Source organism: Trichechus manatus, unplaced genomic scaffold (genome assembly GCF_000243295.1).
Source record: "Trichechus manatus latirostris isolate Lorelei unplaced genomic scaffold, TriManLat1.0 scaffold00220, whole genome shotgun sequence".
Lineage (NCBI taxonomy): Eukaryota > Metazoa > Chordata > Mammalia > Sirenia > Trichechidae > Trichechus > Trichechus manatus.
Window position 1 is genome coordinate 1,898,351 of NW_004444156.1, and position 13,596 is coordinate 1,911,946.

A 13,596-nucleotide genomic window follows, 5' to 3' on the forward strand; every position below is an offset into this window, starting at 1 on the left:
GTCCATTTCTTGTCTTTGTTTTCCGGTAATAAAGATTATAACTTAGTTTTCTGACCACTTTCTCTTTCACAGAGAGCTTCCACATGCAGTGGTTAATCAGCAAGATTAATAGTGAAAGTAGTTTTTAACACCTTGATATTTTTTCTTTGGTTTAGAAGCGATTCTTTCTTCATAAGATTACTCCTAAGATGCATAGAAAAGTTTTCTACTTCAATGACAGTATTAGATTTATTTGGAAAGAAGGTCTAATGTGAAAAAAAAAAAATTCCTCAGTAGTTTTGTCATTCATGAGAGTTTTTCAGAGTATCTTGGGTATGTGTATGACCTAAAACATATTGGACATTTATGATATCTTTGTAGGTGCTTCCCTATAATTTTATGATATGTATCCTAGATGGTCGGCCTTCTGCACACTTTTCGTTTTATGGCCCATGTGTAATAGCAACTTTTTAAAAACAGAACTTAGGATTGGTTGCTTCCAAGCCAAACACAGGGTTATATTTTTTCCATGTTTTTACTAAACTGGATGACATCTCCAGGAATGTTTCTATTCTAACTTGATTTACTGTTTCTGTCTATAAAAGAAAGACTTCCAAAGTAACATTCTTCTTAAGACAGATTTATATACACTTTGAATAAATGAAATATTTATAGAAACAAAAAACTGTTTATATTGAAAGTAGTCTACTTCAATGGCATTATTCACCTATCATAGACTTTTAATCTATTAGGGTAAAATTATTTTAGCCACTCTTATTCTGTCATTGGTGTTTATGTTTCCAGATACCAGTGATGGTGAGATTGCTAGTGAATGTGAATATGACAGCGTCTTTAATCACTTAGAGGAGCTGAGACTTCACCTAGAGCAGGAAATGGGCTTTGAAAAATTCTTTGAGGTTTATGAGAAAGTAAAGGTAAGTAAAATGTCAGTTAAAACAGTTACTTTTAAAATGTGCTCTCCTTGGGCTGTTGGGGACCGTGATCTTGGGGAACAACTAGCTCAATTGGCATAACATAGTTTATAAAGAAAATGTTCTACAGTCTACCTTGGTGAGTAGCGTCTGGGGTCTTAAAAGCCTGTGAGCAGCCATCTAAGATACTCCACTGGTCTCACCCCTTTGGGAACAAGGGAGAATGAAGAGAACAGGATACAAGGATAGGATTAGTCCAAAGGACTAATGGACCACAGCTACCACGGCCTCCACCAGACTGAGTCTGGTACAGCTAAATGGTGCCCGGCTACCACCACTGACTGCTCTGACCGGGATCACAACAGAGGGTTCTGGACAGAGCTGGAGAAGGATGTAGAACAAAATTCTAACTCACAAAAAAAGACCAGACTTACTGGCCTGACAGACTGGAGAAACCCCAAGAGTATGGCTCCCAGACACCCTTTTAGCTCAGTAATGAAGTCACTCCCCAGGTTCAGTGTTCAGCCAAAGATTAGACGGCGCCATAAAACAAAACAAGACTAATGGGGTACAGCACTCCAGGGAGAAGGACTAGATGGCAGGAAGGGACAGGAAAGCTGGTGATAGGGAACTGAAGGTTGAGAAGGGACACTGTTGACATGTCATGGGCTTGTTAACCATTGTCATAAAACAATATGTGTACTGTTTAATGAGAAACTATTTGTTCTGTAAACCTTCGTCTAAAGTACAATTTTAAAAAAAAGTGCTCTCCTTGAATACTAGTGAAATTTTGATCTTTATTGGTCAATAAACATATTATAAATAGTGAAGTCACAAATTAGAAAAGTTGAAATTCAAATAGTAATTTATATTTGGAAATTTGGTGTAGGCTATTCATGAAGATGAAGATGAAAATATTGAAATTTGTTCAACAATAGTTCAGAATATTTTGGGAAGTGAACATCAGCATCTCTATGCCAAAATTCTCCATTTAGTCATGGCAGATGGAGCCTATCAAGAAGGTAAGATTTCCTCAGATGCCTTTGTATTTTAAATAAATGTGAGAAAAACAAGGTGACAAAATATGAACTGTGGTAAAATCTATATTGGAACCATATCTAGCACCTTTAAGGGATATAAAATTAGCTCTGTCATACACTTTTACTGGCATTACTTAAATCCTTTAAGTCACCATTTTTCATTTAGTTTATAAGTAATGAATAAGTTTTTTTTTTTTAAAGCATCCTTATTGGATAGAAATTAGAATAATTCCTAACCAAGGCCACAGTATTATGATTTTTAGACGCATACACTTCAGCAGTGTGTAAAACCTCTCCTGCATGTGTATCTTTTCCATTCAGAGTGAGTGCAGTTCATCTATAGTGAGTTTGAATGTGAACTTTTTTTATACTGGGAAAATACTTACCTATAGAATCACCCAAAATATGTTAGGGCTTTATTAAGTTGCTAAAATTAAAAATAGTTTTTCCTCTTAAATGTAGTCAAGAGCACTAAACACAGAATCAAGGCCAGTTATAGCCCTGACCCTGCAACAAACCAGTTATGTGACATTAGTGACTTGTTCTCTTAAGTTTCAGTTTCCTTTGCTGTGAAATAAAGACCCCATCCACTGCGATTGTTTCCTCAAGGATTTGTTGAGAACCTCTTGGGTGCCTAGCACTTCATCACTATGGATGTTAAAAAACAGTCTTGGCTTACATGTTGTGGACAGATTCCTGGGGAAATGAGACATAAATATATGAAATAATTAACATGTAAAACTATATAAAAGTGCTCATTCTAAATACTTTAAATGTGGTAGGAACTAGAGAAGGGGAGGTTGGGCCACGAAAAAATAGAAGGAAATGTCGAGGGCACAACCGTATGGGGAAAACAGAATGAACCAGTAACCAATGTATATTAAAAAAAGAAACCAAGTTTGTTGCCGTCTAGTCAATTCTGACTCATAGCAACCCTATAGGACAGAGTAGAACCACCCCCCAGGGCTTCCAAGGCTGTAATATGTAGGAAGCAGACTGCCACATCTTTCTCCCACAGAGCAGCTGGTGGGTTCAAACTGCCAACCTTTCAGTTAGCAGCCAGGCTCTTTAACCATTGCACCACCAGTGCGCCTCCAACGTGTATTTAAAAAAAAATAAATAAAGAAAAACCCATTGTCATCAAGTCAATTCTGACTCATAGCGACCCTATAGGACAGAGTACTCTCCCATAGAGTTTTCAAGGAGCACCTGATGGATTCGAACTACCAACCTTTTGGTTAGCAGCCGTGGCTCTTAACCACTACGCCACCAGGGTTTCCCCAGTGTGTATTAGGAAGATTAAATTGACCACAATGAAGCTTCTTACTGTGAGTTCATTTGGGTGATTAGACACTGCAGAGTGTTTGAAATGCATAGAGAAAATCAGTAGCAGTTTTTGCATGGAAAAAACTGACAGGGTGAGAGAGGTACTTTATAAAGTTCAGTCTGGCAGCAATTGTCAGGTGAGTCTGGAGAGCAGAGAGACTGGAAGTAAGATGGGCCTCGAAACTGTAGCTGCATTTAGGCCTGAGATGACGAGCACTTGGATTTAGTGTCCATAGGAATAGAAAGTTGTTACTTAGTTCACCTACTTCAGAGCCAGGCTTTTTACAAAAATGTCTGCTAATTTGGAATCATGAAAAAAGTAAGTGCGCTAAAATCAAATTTAAATTTTTTGGTTTGGGAATAGTTTTATGGTTATATAGACTTAATTACATTGGTCATAAAACTCAGCAAAAAAATGTTTCATGAATTGCTTTAATGACAGTAAAAGTCTTGTTTAAAAAATCTAATGGTGATTCTTAAATAAAAAAAAATAATCTTTAGGAACACTAAGTGTTTTTGTCTCATAGATTCAAAAACCACTGCATTTTTTATTACTGTTCTTCTTACCTGAGCAGAGCAATAACTAACCAGAAAGAATTAGAGTCATTAGTAAAAACTTGATTCATGATAAGCCAGTCCTCCTTCCGATTAATTAGTGCTGCGTTTGTTCTTCTTTATGGTTTTCTTTAGCCCCCTTAATACTTCAGATTACCAAAATAAACAAGTAGAAACAGAATAGTGTTTCATCTGTATGGTGGTTACTGTGAAATCTATCAAGAGAAACTTAAGGTCACTCTCTTCTATAGAAAAATTGTTAAGGAGTATAACACCACATTGGGGAAAAAAATATCAGGACTTAAACATATCCAAATGGGTATTAGCTTTTTCAAAGTAGAGCTATAGGTTTAATCAAATGAAAATGATCCATTAAACAAAATATTTTGAGTCTTCTCTTTTGGAATTGTCCTCACAGCCTAGTCCACGCTCTTTCGATTGTCCTTATTGATACAAGTCTTTACCTGAGAGAATTTAATTTTGGGAGGTATAGCTTAAAGTTACTTGAAACCAAGTTTAATGGACAATCAGGACAAATAATATGTGGTCTTTTTGTTTTTGTTTTAAAGTATCTCACAGTGAAGTAATAAGCCTGATTTTTTTTTAATGAATTTGTAAACTGATTTTGAACATTTTGAACAAGAATTTATTTCTGGAACATTTGTCAAATAATTAATCCTATTACTTTAGAGGTATGATTCATAGACTTTATAAAATATGTTGGTACTTAATGTTAGTGATATAAATTTTCTTGAGATTTATTTACATTCTACCTTGTAAGTTAAAAACATATGTTTGGGGGAAGTCAGCATATTGGGCAAATGCAAACAAGCAATATAATATGAAGCCAAGAATGAAGTCAGAATACAAAGTTCATGTTCAGAGGGTCTCTACAGTTGCTCAAAGTAGGTCACGGATTTGGCACGGTCTTTCTAGAAAACTGGGAACCCTAATTAATTACATGAATCATACTGTTCATGAGACAAAACACATTAGTTGCTCGGAAGGATAACTATTTTTGGTATTGAAATCAAAGGACAAAATTTCTCATGATCCTTACAAAGAGGGCACTATAATAAAACATACCTGAAACTTGAATAACACATGGATCCCTTTAAAGGGGAAATTTTTTTTTCAGACCCCAACAATCCAAGTGTCTATAGACTCCACTAAGAAACTGAAGTCTTAGTCTTTGAAAATGTGTCAGTTGTGAATTATTACTGCAAACCCTGTTTTATTTTTGTAAATATTAAAAGATTAAATTATTATCAAAATGAAAATATAAAAGTTAAACATTGTCTAGAACTTATGGATTCCTGATTTCAATTAGATTTTGGACTCTTTTATAAAACAGTATGTAATGGAATGAAAAATATCCCCAGTAATTTTTACAGTATTTGGATTTCATGGAGCTGTTTCTCATAATACAGCACAGTGTAAGTTAATGGCCTGAGGCCAGAGAATGACTGCATTGAAGTAAATCTGTGGAGAGTATCAAACAAGTTCTATTCGTATGCAGACTGTTAATCCTTGAGGCGGTTCTCCATAAGTATTGTTTCAGTTGACCTTTTCATAAGTATAAAGCAGCACTGTGTTTGAGGTTCACTTTTGCTTGACAAGTATCTGGAGAGCTTTTATAATGTATCTCCCCTAAATGGAGAACTATGACAATCAGCTGAGCCACAGGGTAGAATTGATACCCTCTTTTGACAGCTGAGTGGCTTCAAAAGGATGCATGCCTACATAGAAGACATTCCCCTCCACAGGGCCAGGGATCCAGCTAGGCTAATTATCCCTCAGGAAGCAATATCATATTTTCTCTAGCATGCAAATGAAAAGGAGATGAGAGCCACAGAGCTCTGGGTCATACAGCCTGGCAATAATTTCTGTAACTTAGAAATAATGTAAAGCAAGTCATGATAAATTTCCACCCTGGCAACCTTTTTTTAAAACATCATAACTTAATATTACACCCACTAAGTAAACTGGTTATGAACTGTAGATGGCTTATCTGAAGCAACTGTTAATCATCAGACAGTTAAATGTTGGACAGTGACTAAATTTAGAATACCTGTTTTGAAGCCCTTCTTGTTGGACGTAATTAGACCTCAGCTCTAGTTGTCTATGAAGTCCCTGTCTAGGAGGTAATAATAAAACCATGTCATCTGCATACGATGCTTACCTCCTTGTATTCTCTGTGTTGGCAGGGTGGGGGTGTAATAAAGGGAGAAGGTGGGTGCTCTTAACATCTGATTCACCCAAAAGTGGTGTCAAGTCTTTAAGGTACAAGTTAAAAAGAACGTTGTCTAAAACTCATTTCTACTGTATACTTCATTGGAAACTATTTGAGTTCTCAACAGACTGTCTCAACTGTTCATCTCTCCTGACACTGTTCCGTGCATGTTTGTTAGAAGCATCAATAGCTGCAGCTGTTGATAAAGTTAATGAAGCTAGTCCATAGCTAGGAACTGTCTCGAGTCAGAAGTCAAGCTGAGCTCATAAAGTGTATATAACTCCTTTCATGTCACTCATAACAGATTCCTCCACCAGGAGATAATAGGTGTAACAGTGGTCAGTGGTCGAATGGCAGAGACCACCAGGTCCTCGTAGAGAACCTGATCACGCCAGCCCGAGATTGCTGAGTCTTAGATAGAATATTGTGCTGTGTTTATGTAAATTAACTTCGTATGGCAGTCTAAACAAATGAACTAAATTTCCTACTTACAGTATGGGTGAGCCCTACAGACATGATGAGTTGAATAAGTATTATGTGATACCACTTATATAATGTTTAAAACATAAAATGTATTTTGTTTATAGGTGTATATATATAGTAAAAGTAAAAAGTCATGGGAGGGAAGGATACGCATCAGTTTTAGGATGCTGAAAATGCCCCTGGGGAAGAAGAGAGGACAATAAGGTTATACAAGAGTACCTTCTAGCTATAATTTTAAAACAATATGGTCAAAAATGGATTTTTATTAATTCTAGGTATTAGGCATATGTGTGTTCACCATATTATTCTCTATATTTTCCTGAATATTTGAAATATTTTATAATTGTAAACTATCAGTAAATTATAGCACAATGTGGTAAGTGTAGCAATGGAAGCAATAAAATATGTGTAAATTACATAAAGTAATGATCAACTGTATTGGAAGAAGGAAAGCTGGACGTGTAAGTCTTCCTCAGGGAGAGGACATCTGAGCTGGATTTTGAAAGATGAATGGGAATTTGCCCAAAATCAGTGTATCTACTTACACATAAAAAACAAGAACCCGTTGCCATCGAGTCGATTCCAACTCATAGCGACCCTGTAGGACAGAGTAGAACTGCCCCATAAGGTTTCCAAGGAGCAGCTGGTGGACTGGAACTGCCGACCTTTCGGTTAGCAGCCAGGCTCTTAACCACTGCGCCACCAGGCTCCTGCTTACACACAGAGGGAAACTATAGCATACACGATGGGGCAGTTGGGGACGACAGGGAATGAAGGCAGAGAAGGCTGAACATACTTAAAGGCCAGGTCACGGAGGGCTTTGCCGCTCCCAGTCAGGAGCACGGGTTTTCTCCTGAGGCACTGGGGAGCTCATGAAGGGTTTGAAGCAGTACAGTGATTTGAGATGACGCTTGGATTTTAATGAAAGATCACTTTTGCTAGAGTGTGGAAGAGAGTGCTTGTTACATAAGATGAAATTAAGCAGGCTATTTAATGCATTTAGTGTTTTCTAAAGAAAAATTAGAAATAATCAAATTGTCCATAAACAGGAGAATGGTTAATTTAATTATGCCATACCTATATAATAGAATACTATGCAGCCATTGAAGTTGGCATGGAATATAAAAGAAAAAACCAAATCCATTGCCATTGAGTCAATTCCAACTCATAGCGACCTTATAGGACAGAGTAGAACTGCCCCATAGGGTTTCCAAGGAGCGGCTGGTAGATTCGAACTGCCATCCTTTTGGTTAGCAGCCGAGCTTTTAACCACTACATCACCAGGGCTCTGGCATGGAATATATCCATGGTTTATTTTTCAACATATTATTTTAAAATTTTTATCATATATAAAATTATGAAGAATTTTTACAGTTACCACCATATACCTACAACCAGGATTCTGCCATTTACATTTTATAATCTTGCTCTATCACGTATCTATCCATTTTTCCATTCGTGATGTTTTTTAAGGGAAATACTCATGTCTCAAAGCAGCATTTTGGTTTGATTTTTAAGAATGTATGTGTCTGTGTATACATAGAAAAGCAATCTGAGAAGGTGTATACAGAATTAACATCGGTTATACTTGACTTAGAGTGCCTGGGTGGCGCAGACAGTTCACATGCTTGGCTCCTACAATTGGGGTTTCAAGTCCACCCAGAGATGCCTCGGAAGAAAGGCCTGGCAGTCTACTTCCGAAAATTCAACCACTGAAAACCCTCTGGAACACAGTTCTACTCTGACACACCTTGGGTTGCAATGAGTCAGATTCCACTTGAAAGCAACTGGCTTCTGGCATTTAGCTTATCGGTGATTTTTATTTCTTTCTTTATATGTTTTTGTATTGTCTGAATCTTTTACTATGAGCATGTATTATTATAATATAACCTACATTTAAAACTACATTAAACTTAAACCAAAAATATCTCCTGAAGTCTTCTTAAAACCAAACAGTAGTTTAACTTAAATAGTAAAGAATGTCTGCCTTGAGCGTTATGCTCTTTTAAGAACTATATGGGGTCAAATTGATAAAAGCAACTGGAAAGATTAGATAGGAACCTTGGGGGTAGTGAGTTTATTTTAATGGGGGAGGAACAACTCAGAAAAGGAGGGTGAGAATCGTTGCACAACTCGAAGAATGTAATCAGTGTCACCGAATTCTACATGTAGAAACTGTTGAATTGGTATGTGTTTTGCTGTATATATTCACAATGACAACCGTAAGATAAACTATAAAACAAAACCAAGAACTACATTAAAGCTCTTTTCCTTTAGTGTGAAAAAGAATGGATACAATTTGATTTGAAATGAAACAAGTTAATTTTTTTTCTTTTTTTCTTCAGATAATGATGAATAATCCTGTCTCAGAGAGTACTCCTTAAACCTCACCTGTATGAAAGCATTTGAATTCAGCTTATCACAATAACAAGCTTTACTGGGAAACGTAGCAATTATTTATATCTAAGGAATATCAGATTTAACAGGGGCCTGCTGATTGCATGAAAAAGATGGAGAAACATGCCATTTTCAATTAAGAATCTAGTATTTTATCTATTTTATTTTGTTCAGTGAGTTCTGTGGTTACCTCCTATAGAACAGATACTTTGTTAAGTCATCCAACCAAAGCTTAAGAAACACTGACCCAGAAATGGACTTAATGATTTTAAAGAAGATTTACCGTGCCGTAAGGTCATCTTGACTTTGAGGAAATGTCTGTAGGTTGTAAGAATTGCCTATGTCATCAAAGACCTGCCTGAAGGATTTTCATTTAAGGATTTAACCATGACCTTTTTTCTGTCTAGTACATGTTTTCATCCTGGCGAGCAAGTCTACATTAAATAACCTTGTCAAGGGCTCTATTTAAATCTTTACAATTTTGAGGATGGAGTTTTAAGCCTTAAAATTTATATAATCAGTCCTTTTTCAACCAGCCTATCTCCTAAACTAGCTCAGTGCACACGGGCTATGGGAACAGTCTTTGAAATCATTGAAAGATCTGATTATGAAGGAATCGCAAAACTGTATATCCTGATATTTAAAAAGTTGGTTAATTACTTCTCTTTCTATTTAAGGACCAGAACCAGGAATATTATATCTAAAAATTAGTCTGTTAATTTTAACATTGACCAAGCGTGTAGCATAAAGTTGCCTGTTTGGTTTTTAACTTCATTTCATGCACGTGCTTCAAGGACACTATGAAGTTAGAAAGGAGAAAGAATGTTTATTTTGACACGGTGACAGTTTCGGTAAGTAGAATCTCAAAGGGGAGAATGTTTGCCTCGTTTACTCATTGTGAGAGGATTTAGTTAGGTCCTTAGGATGATGGCCATACAGCTTCAGTTGCAGTAGTCCAAGTATTACATGGTTTCATTAGGTATTGTCTCAAGTCCAGGTGCTTTTAGTAATGAGAGCTGAATTTTGAACCTCTGAGTACAAAGCAGCCAGGTTGGCACAATCTAGAATTTGAAAAATAAAATCGTATCTTGCAGCACTATCGGTACTATGTTGAAGTTGTTACGTATATTATCTCTAACATCCAAAACTAAATACTTGATTTTTATACATTTGTTTATTTTATGATATTACTATTAAATTTTTATTATCTCTCTGAAGTATAACTATTGATCGTTTTGTGTTTATTGACCCTATTCTCAGTAGATGCTTGCCTCAGTGCTTTTACAGAGCTGGGAACACTTTCTTTTTTGCCTGTTCTGTAGTATATTGATTAAGACTCTCTGCCTGTCCTCCTAATACAATGTTGTTCTATAGCTGAGTATTTTAGTTCTTTTTTCCTAATGGAAGAATATTTGCATTCTGCACCTTAACTCTCTACAATCCTAAATGCTGGGAATGATTGTTTTTTGTTAATTTATAAATTAAAATAGAGTCCTTATTTCCATTTTAAAAATTACAACTGTTAGAAAAGCAAATAAAGGTATAACACATTAGAAAAAATGTTTTAGCCATATTTCAAAAAATGTCATATATACTGTAATAGGGATGACAAATGGGATTTGTGCCATTTCCAGTCAATTGGTAGTAAGTGGTTCTGGAGTGTTGTTATAGAAAAGTTGTCTATGCCAGTGGGGAAGAGAGCTATTATCATTCAAAAAGGTCTATTATAGGCGTTGGAGATGAAGTATGGAAACAGCTATAGATTCACAGAAAGTTAGAGCTAGAAAGGGCTATCGGGATAATCTGTTCTTATCCCCCATTTAACAGACAAGAACAGTGAGTTGTAAAATGAACTAAGTCACTTCTGTGTAAGGCCAGGGTTAGACCAATTCCCAAGTATTTACACTCTGCTATTAGCTACATATACTTTTTAGAATTTTTCTCTATGAGAGAGTGAGAGACTAGATTCAGTAGGAAAAAGTACATTTAGCATTAATGCATTAAGAATTCTACAGAGATTTTCTATTTCTGGGAATATTTTAATTAACCTATTTCCTATTTCTGGGAATATTCTACTTAATTCTAATTATTCTAATTAACCTCCCTGCTGAAAACAGTTTTAAAATGCTGGATAAAGTTATTTTTCCCCTCATAAATTAACACATACTCTACCCCTTATCACATTGTTGATGATGAATCCTTCAAGACCATGTGTGTTTTTGATATATACATATATGTTAAAAACACTCAAGAGGTAAAAAGATTATGAACTACAAGGCCACAACTTTGGAGAAAGCCTCAACCCAGAGAGATAAGTAGAATATTGGAGAGAAAAAAGCCACTTTTGACCTGAGAGAGTTTCTGATACCTCACCTTTGGGCTTTGGTATAGTGGGCTCATTGGACAAATGGAGCTAGAGGCAATGCCAATCGCCCATTGAAGATGGGGAAAACCTATATTAAGGTAAGACCCCAAAAGGTTACATGCCCAAATAAGGGAGAACCAGAACTAAAACCCAACCCCAACCTCAAGGACTGTTGAAATGGAAAAGAAAGGTAAAACAAATCCCTAAGAAGTTGTGGCCACAGACAAACCCTCAAGTGGTTTTGTACCTTGAGCGGCCGAAACCAAGGTGGGCCGGGGAACTTCTGGCTTGAGCGTAATTTGAGGTGAACTTCACCTTGTAGTGCCCCCATGAACCTAGCAGAAGCCATTTCAGTGCCCGTCTAAAGGAGGGCACATTTATTCTGTGTCTTGAAAATCACCCACGCATAAATTTTCAAGAGCAATGCTGGGCACAGAGTCACAGATAAATAGTACACGAGAAATCAAGACAATATGATTGGAAGACAGCAGTAACAGGACCCACGCAGGCTTTAGATACTGGGATTCTCAGAAAGATAAAACGACTATGCTTACTGTGTTTAAAGATGATAAGCAAACTTGGAAATATTTGTACAAAGAACTAAAAAGTGATACAGTAGATTTGAAGATAAACCAGTAGAATCCATATACATGAAAAACACAATGACCAAAATTTTAAAACTCAGTGGGCATGCTTGGCAGCAAATTGTATGTAGCAGAAGAAAGAACTGAAGAAATTTTCCATAATGCATCAGAGAGAGAGATATAAATGGAAAATATTGAAGAGAAGGTAAGGGGAATAATAGATTCAGTTAGAAGGTCTAATTGTGTTTCATTGGAGTCCCAGAAGGAAAAGAAAGAAAGAATGGGTAAAGTCACTTGAAGAGATGAAAGGCTGAGAATTTTTCAAAACTTTGGGAAAACATTAGATTGAAGAAGCCTAGTGAACCTCAAGAAAAGTAAAAGAAATGCTCACCTAGTCTCTTCAGAGTAACTGTGGAAAATCAAAGACAAAAAAAAAATCTTAAAAGAGGTCGCAGATAAAAAGGCATGTTACCTTCAAAGGAATGTGAGAAAGACTAACAGCTGGCTTTTAGCAGTAGTGGTGGAAGCCAAAGACTGTAATCACAGCCTCAATGGGCAGAAAAAATAACTGTCATCCCAGGATTGTATGCCTACCAAAAATGCGTTTAAATTGTCCAAGCGTACTGCATAGAAACATCACAAGGAGGTGAAAGCAGCTGTAATTCACAGAGCAGAGTACCAGAAAGGAGAGATCCGTACAAGAGAGTGCTTCAGAGATCTGCAGATCTCTTGTGTCTTCAGCCAAATAATGGCCAGTGCATCATGTGAGGAAATTACCCAAGCGTGGGGCAAGAACAACTAGAAAGGAGCACATGGAATAATCCCTGAAATGTAACACATGGCCAGGAATAATTTGAATTTTCACCAGCCTGAGTGGGAAGATCTAGCATGTAGGGCATAGGGTACATAAAGGCTTTGCCTAAGTGGTGGAGCCAGATTACCCCTAGATAAAGGTTATTGTGTTCCTGTTCAGCAAAGCTCAAAAACAAGCCTTGAAAGAATCATTGTCTTTTTTGAGAACTTAACAGAGCTCAAAAGTATTTAAGGAAATTCCCAAAATGTCAGCACTCAACAAAGTAAAATTCACAATAGCTGGCACCCAGTCAAAAATTACTAGGCATTCAAAGAAGCAGGAAAATTTGGTTTATATTTGACAGGAAATCTGTTAATGGGAACAATGCAGAAATTATACAAATAATGTAATTAGTAGTCAAGGATATTAAAACAGCTATTATAAACACACTTCATACATTTAAAAGGGAAGAAGAAAGTGTGAGTATGAAGAAGAAGCATGGCAGTTTTATATACACAAGTTGTGTGTGTGTGTGTGTATGTAGATAGATGTTGTTAGTTGCTGTTGAGTCAATTCCAACTTACGGCAACCCCACGTGTGCAGAGTAGAACTGCTTCATAGGGTTTTCAAGGCTGTGACCTTTCCGAAGCAGATCACCAGGACTGTCTTCCAAGGCATCTGGGTGGGTTCGAACTGCCAACCTTTTGGCAAGTAGTTGAGCGCTTAACTCCTGGCACCACCCAGGATCTCCAGATAGATAGAGACAATAGAAATTCTAGGGAAGAAAAACTACTTCTCTAACGGTATATTAACTGCTCAGAAGAAAACAGTAGTGAACTAGAGCCAAATGACATTTATAAAACACCCCAATGAAAACAATAGACTACATTCTTTTCAGGTGCACAATGC

The 13,596-nt window shown here is 36.6% G+C and overlaps 1 protein-coding gene across 2 annotated transcripts; it reads left to right on the forward strand.

The window, feature by feature from the left end:
- Positions 1-101: 101 nt before the first annotated feature.
- On the forward strand, positions 102-13,167 carry LOC111822861 (serine/threonine-protein kinase Nek1-like). 2 transcript variants are annotated; one of them, XM_023742849.1, is made up of 3 exons: positions 102-914; positions 1,801-1,933; positions 8,894-13,167. In XM_023742849.1, exons 1-3 carry the CDS (start codon positions 774-776, stop codon positions 8,905-8,907), a joined length of 288 nt encoding a protein of 95 aa, XP_023598617.1. In that variant the 5' UTR covers positions 102-773; the 3' UTR covers positions 8,908-13,167. The 2 variants fall into 2 exon arrangements, with proteins under 2 accessions (XP_023598617.1, XP_023598616.1); XM_023742848.1 differs by lacking the exon at positions 8,894-13,167 and having other exon boundaries at positions 1,801-2,891.
- The last annotated feature ends 429 nt before the right edge of the window (positions 13,168-13,596 follow it).

Coding starts and splice junctions, on each gene's coding strand:
- LOC111822861 (XM_023742848.1), top strand. CDS start 774: ATGTTTCCAGATACCAGTGATGGTGAGATTGCTAGTGAATGTGAATAT. Junction 915..1,800: donor AGGTTTATGAGAAAGTAAAG/GTAAGTAAAATG, acceptor AATTTGGTGTAG/GCTATTCATGAAGATGAAGA.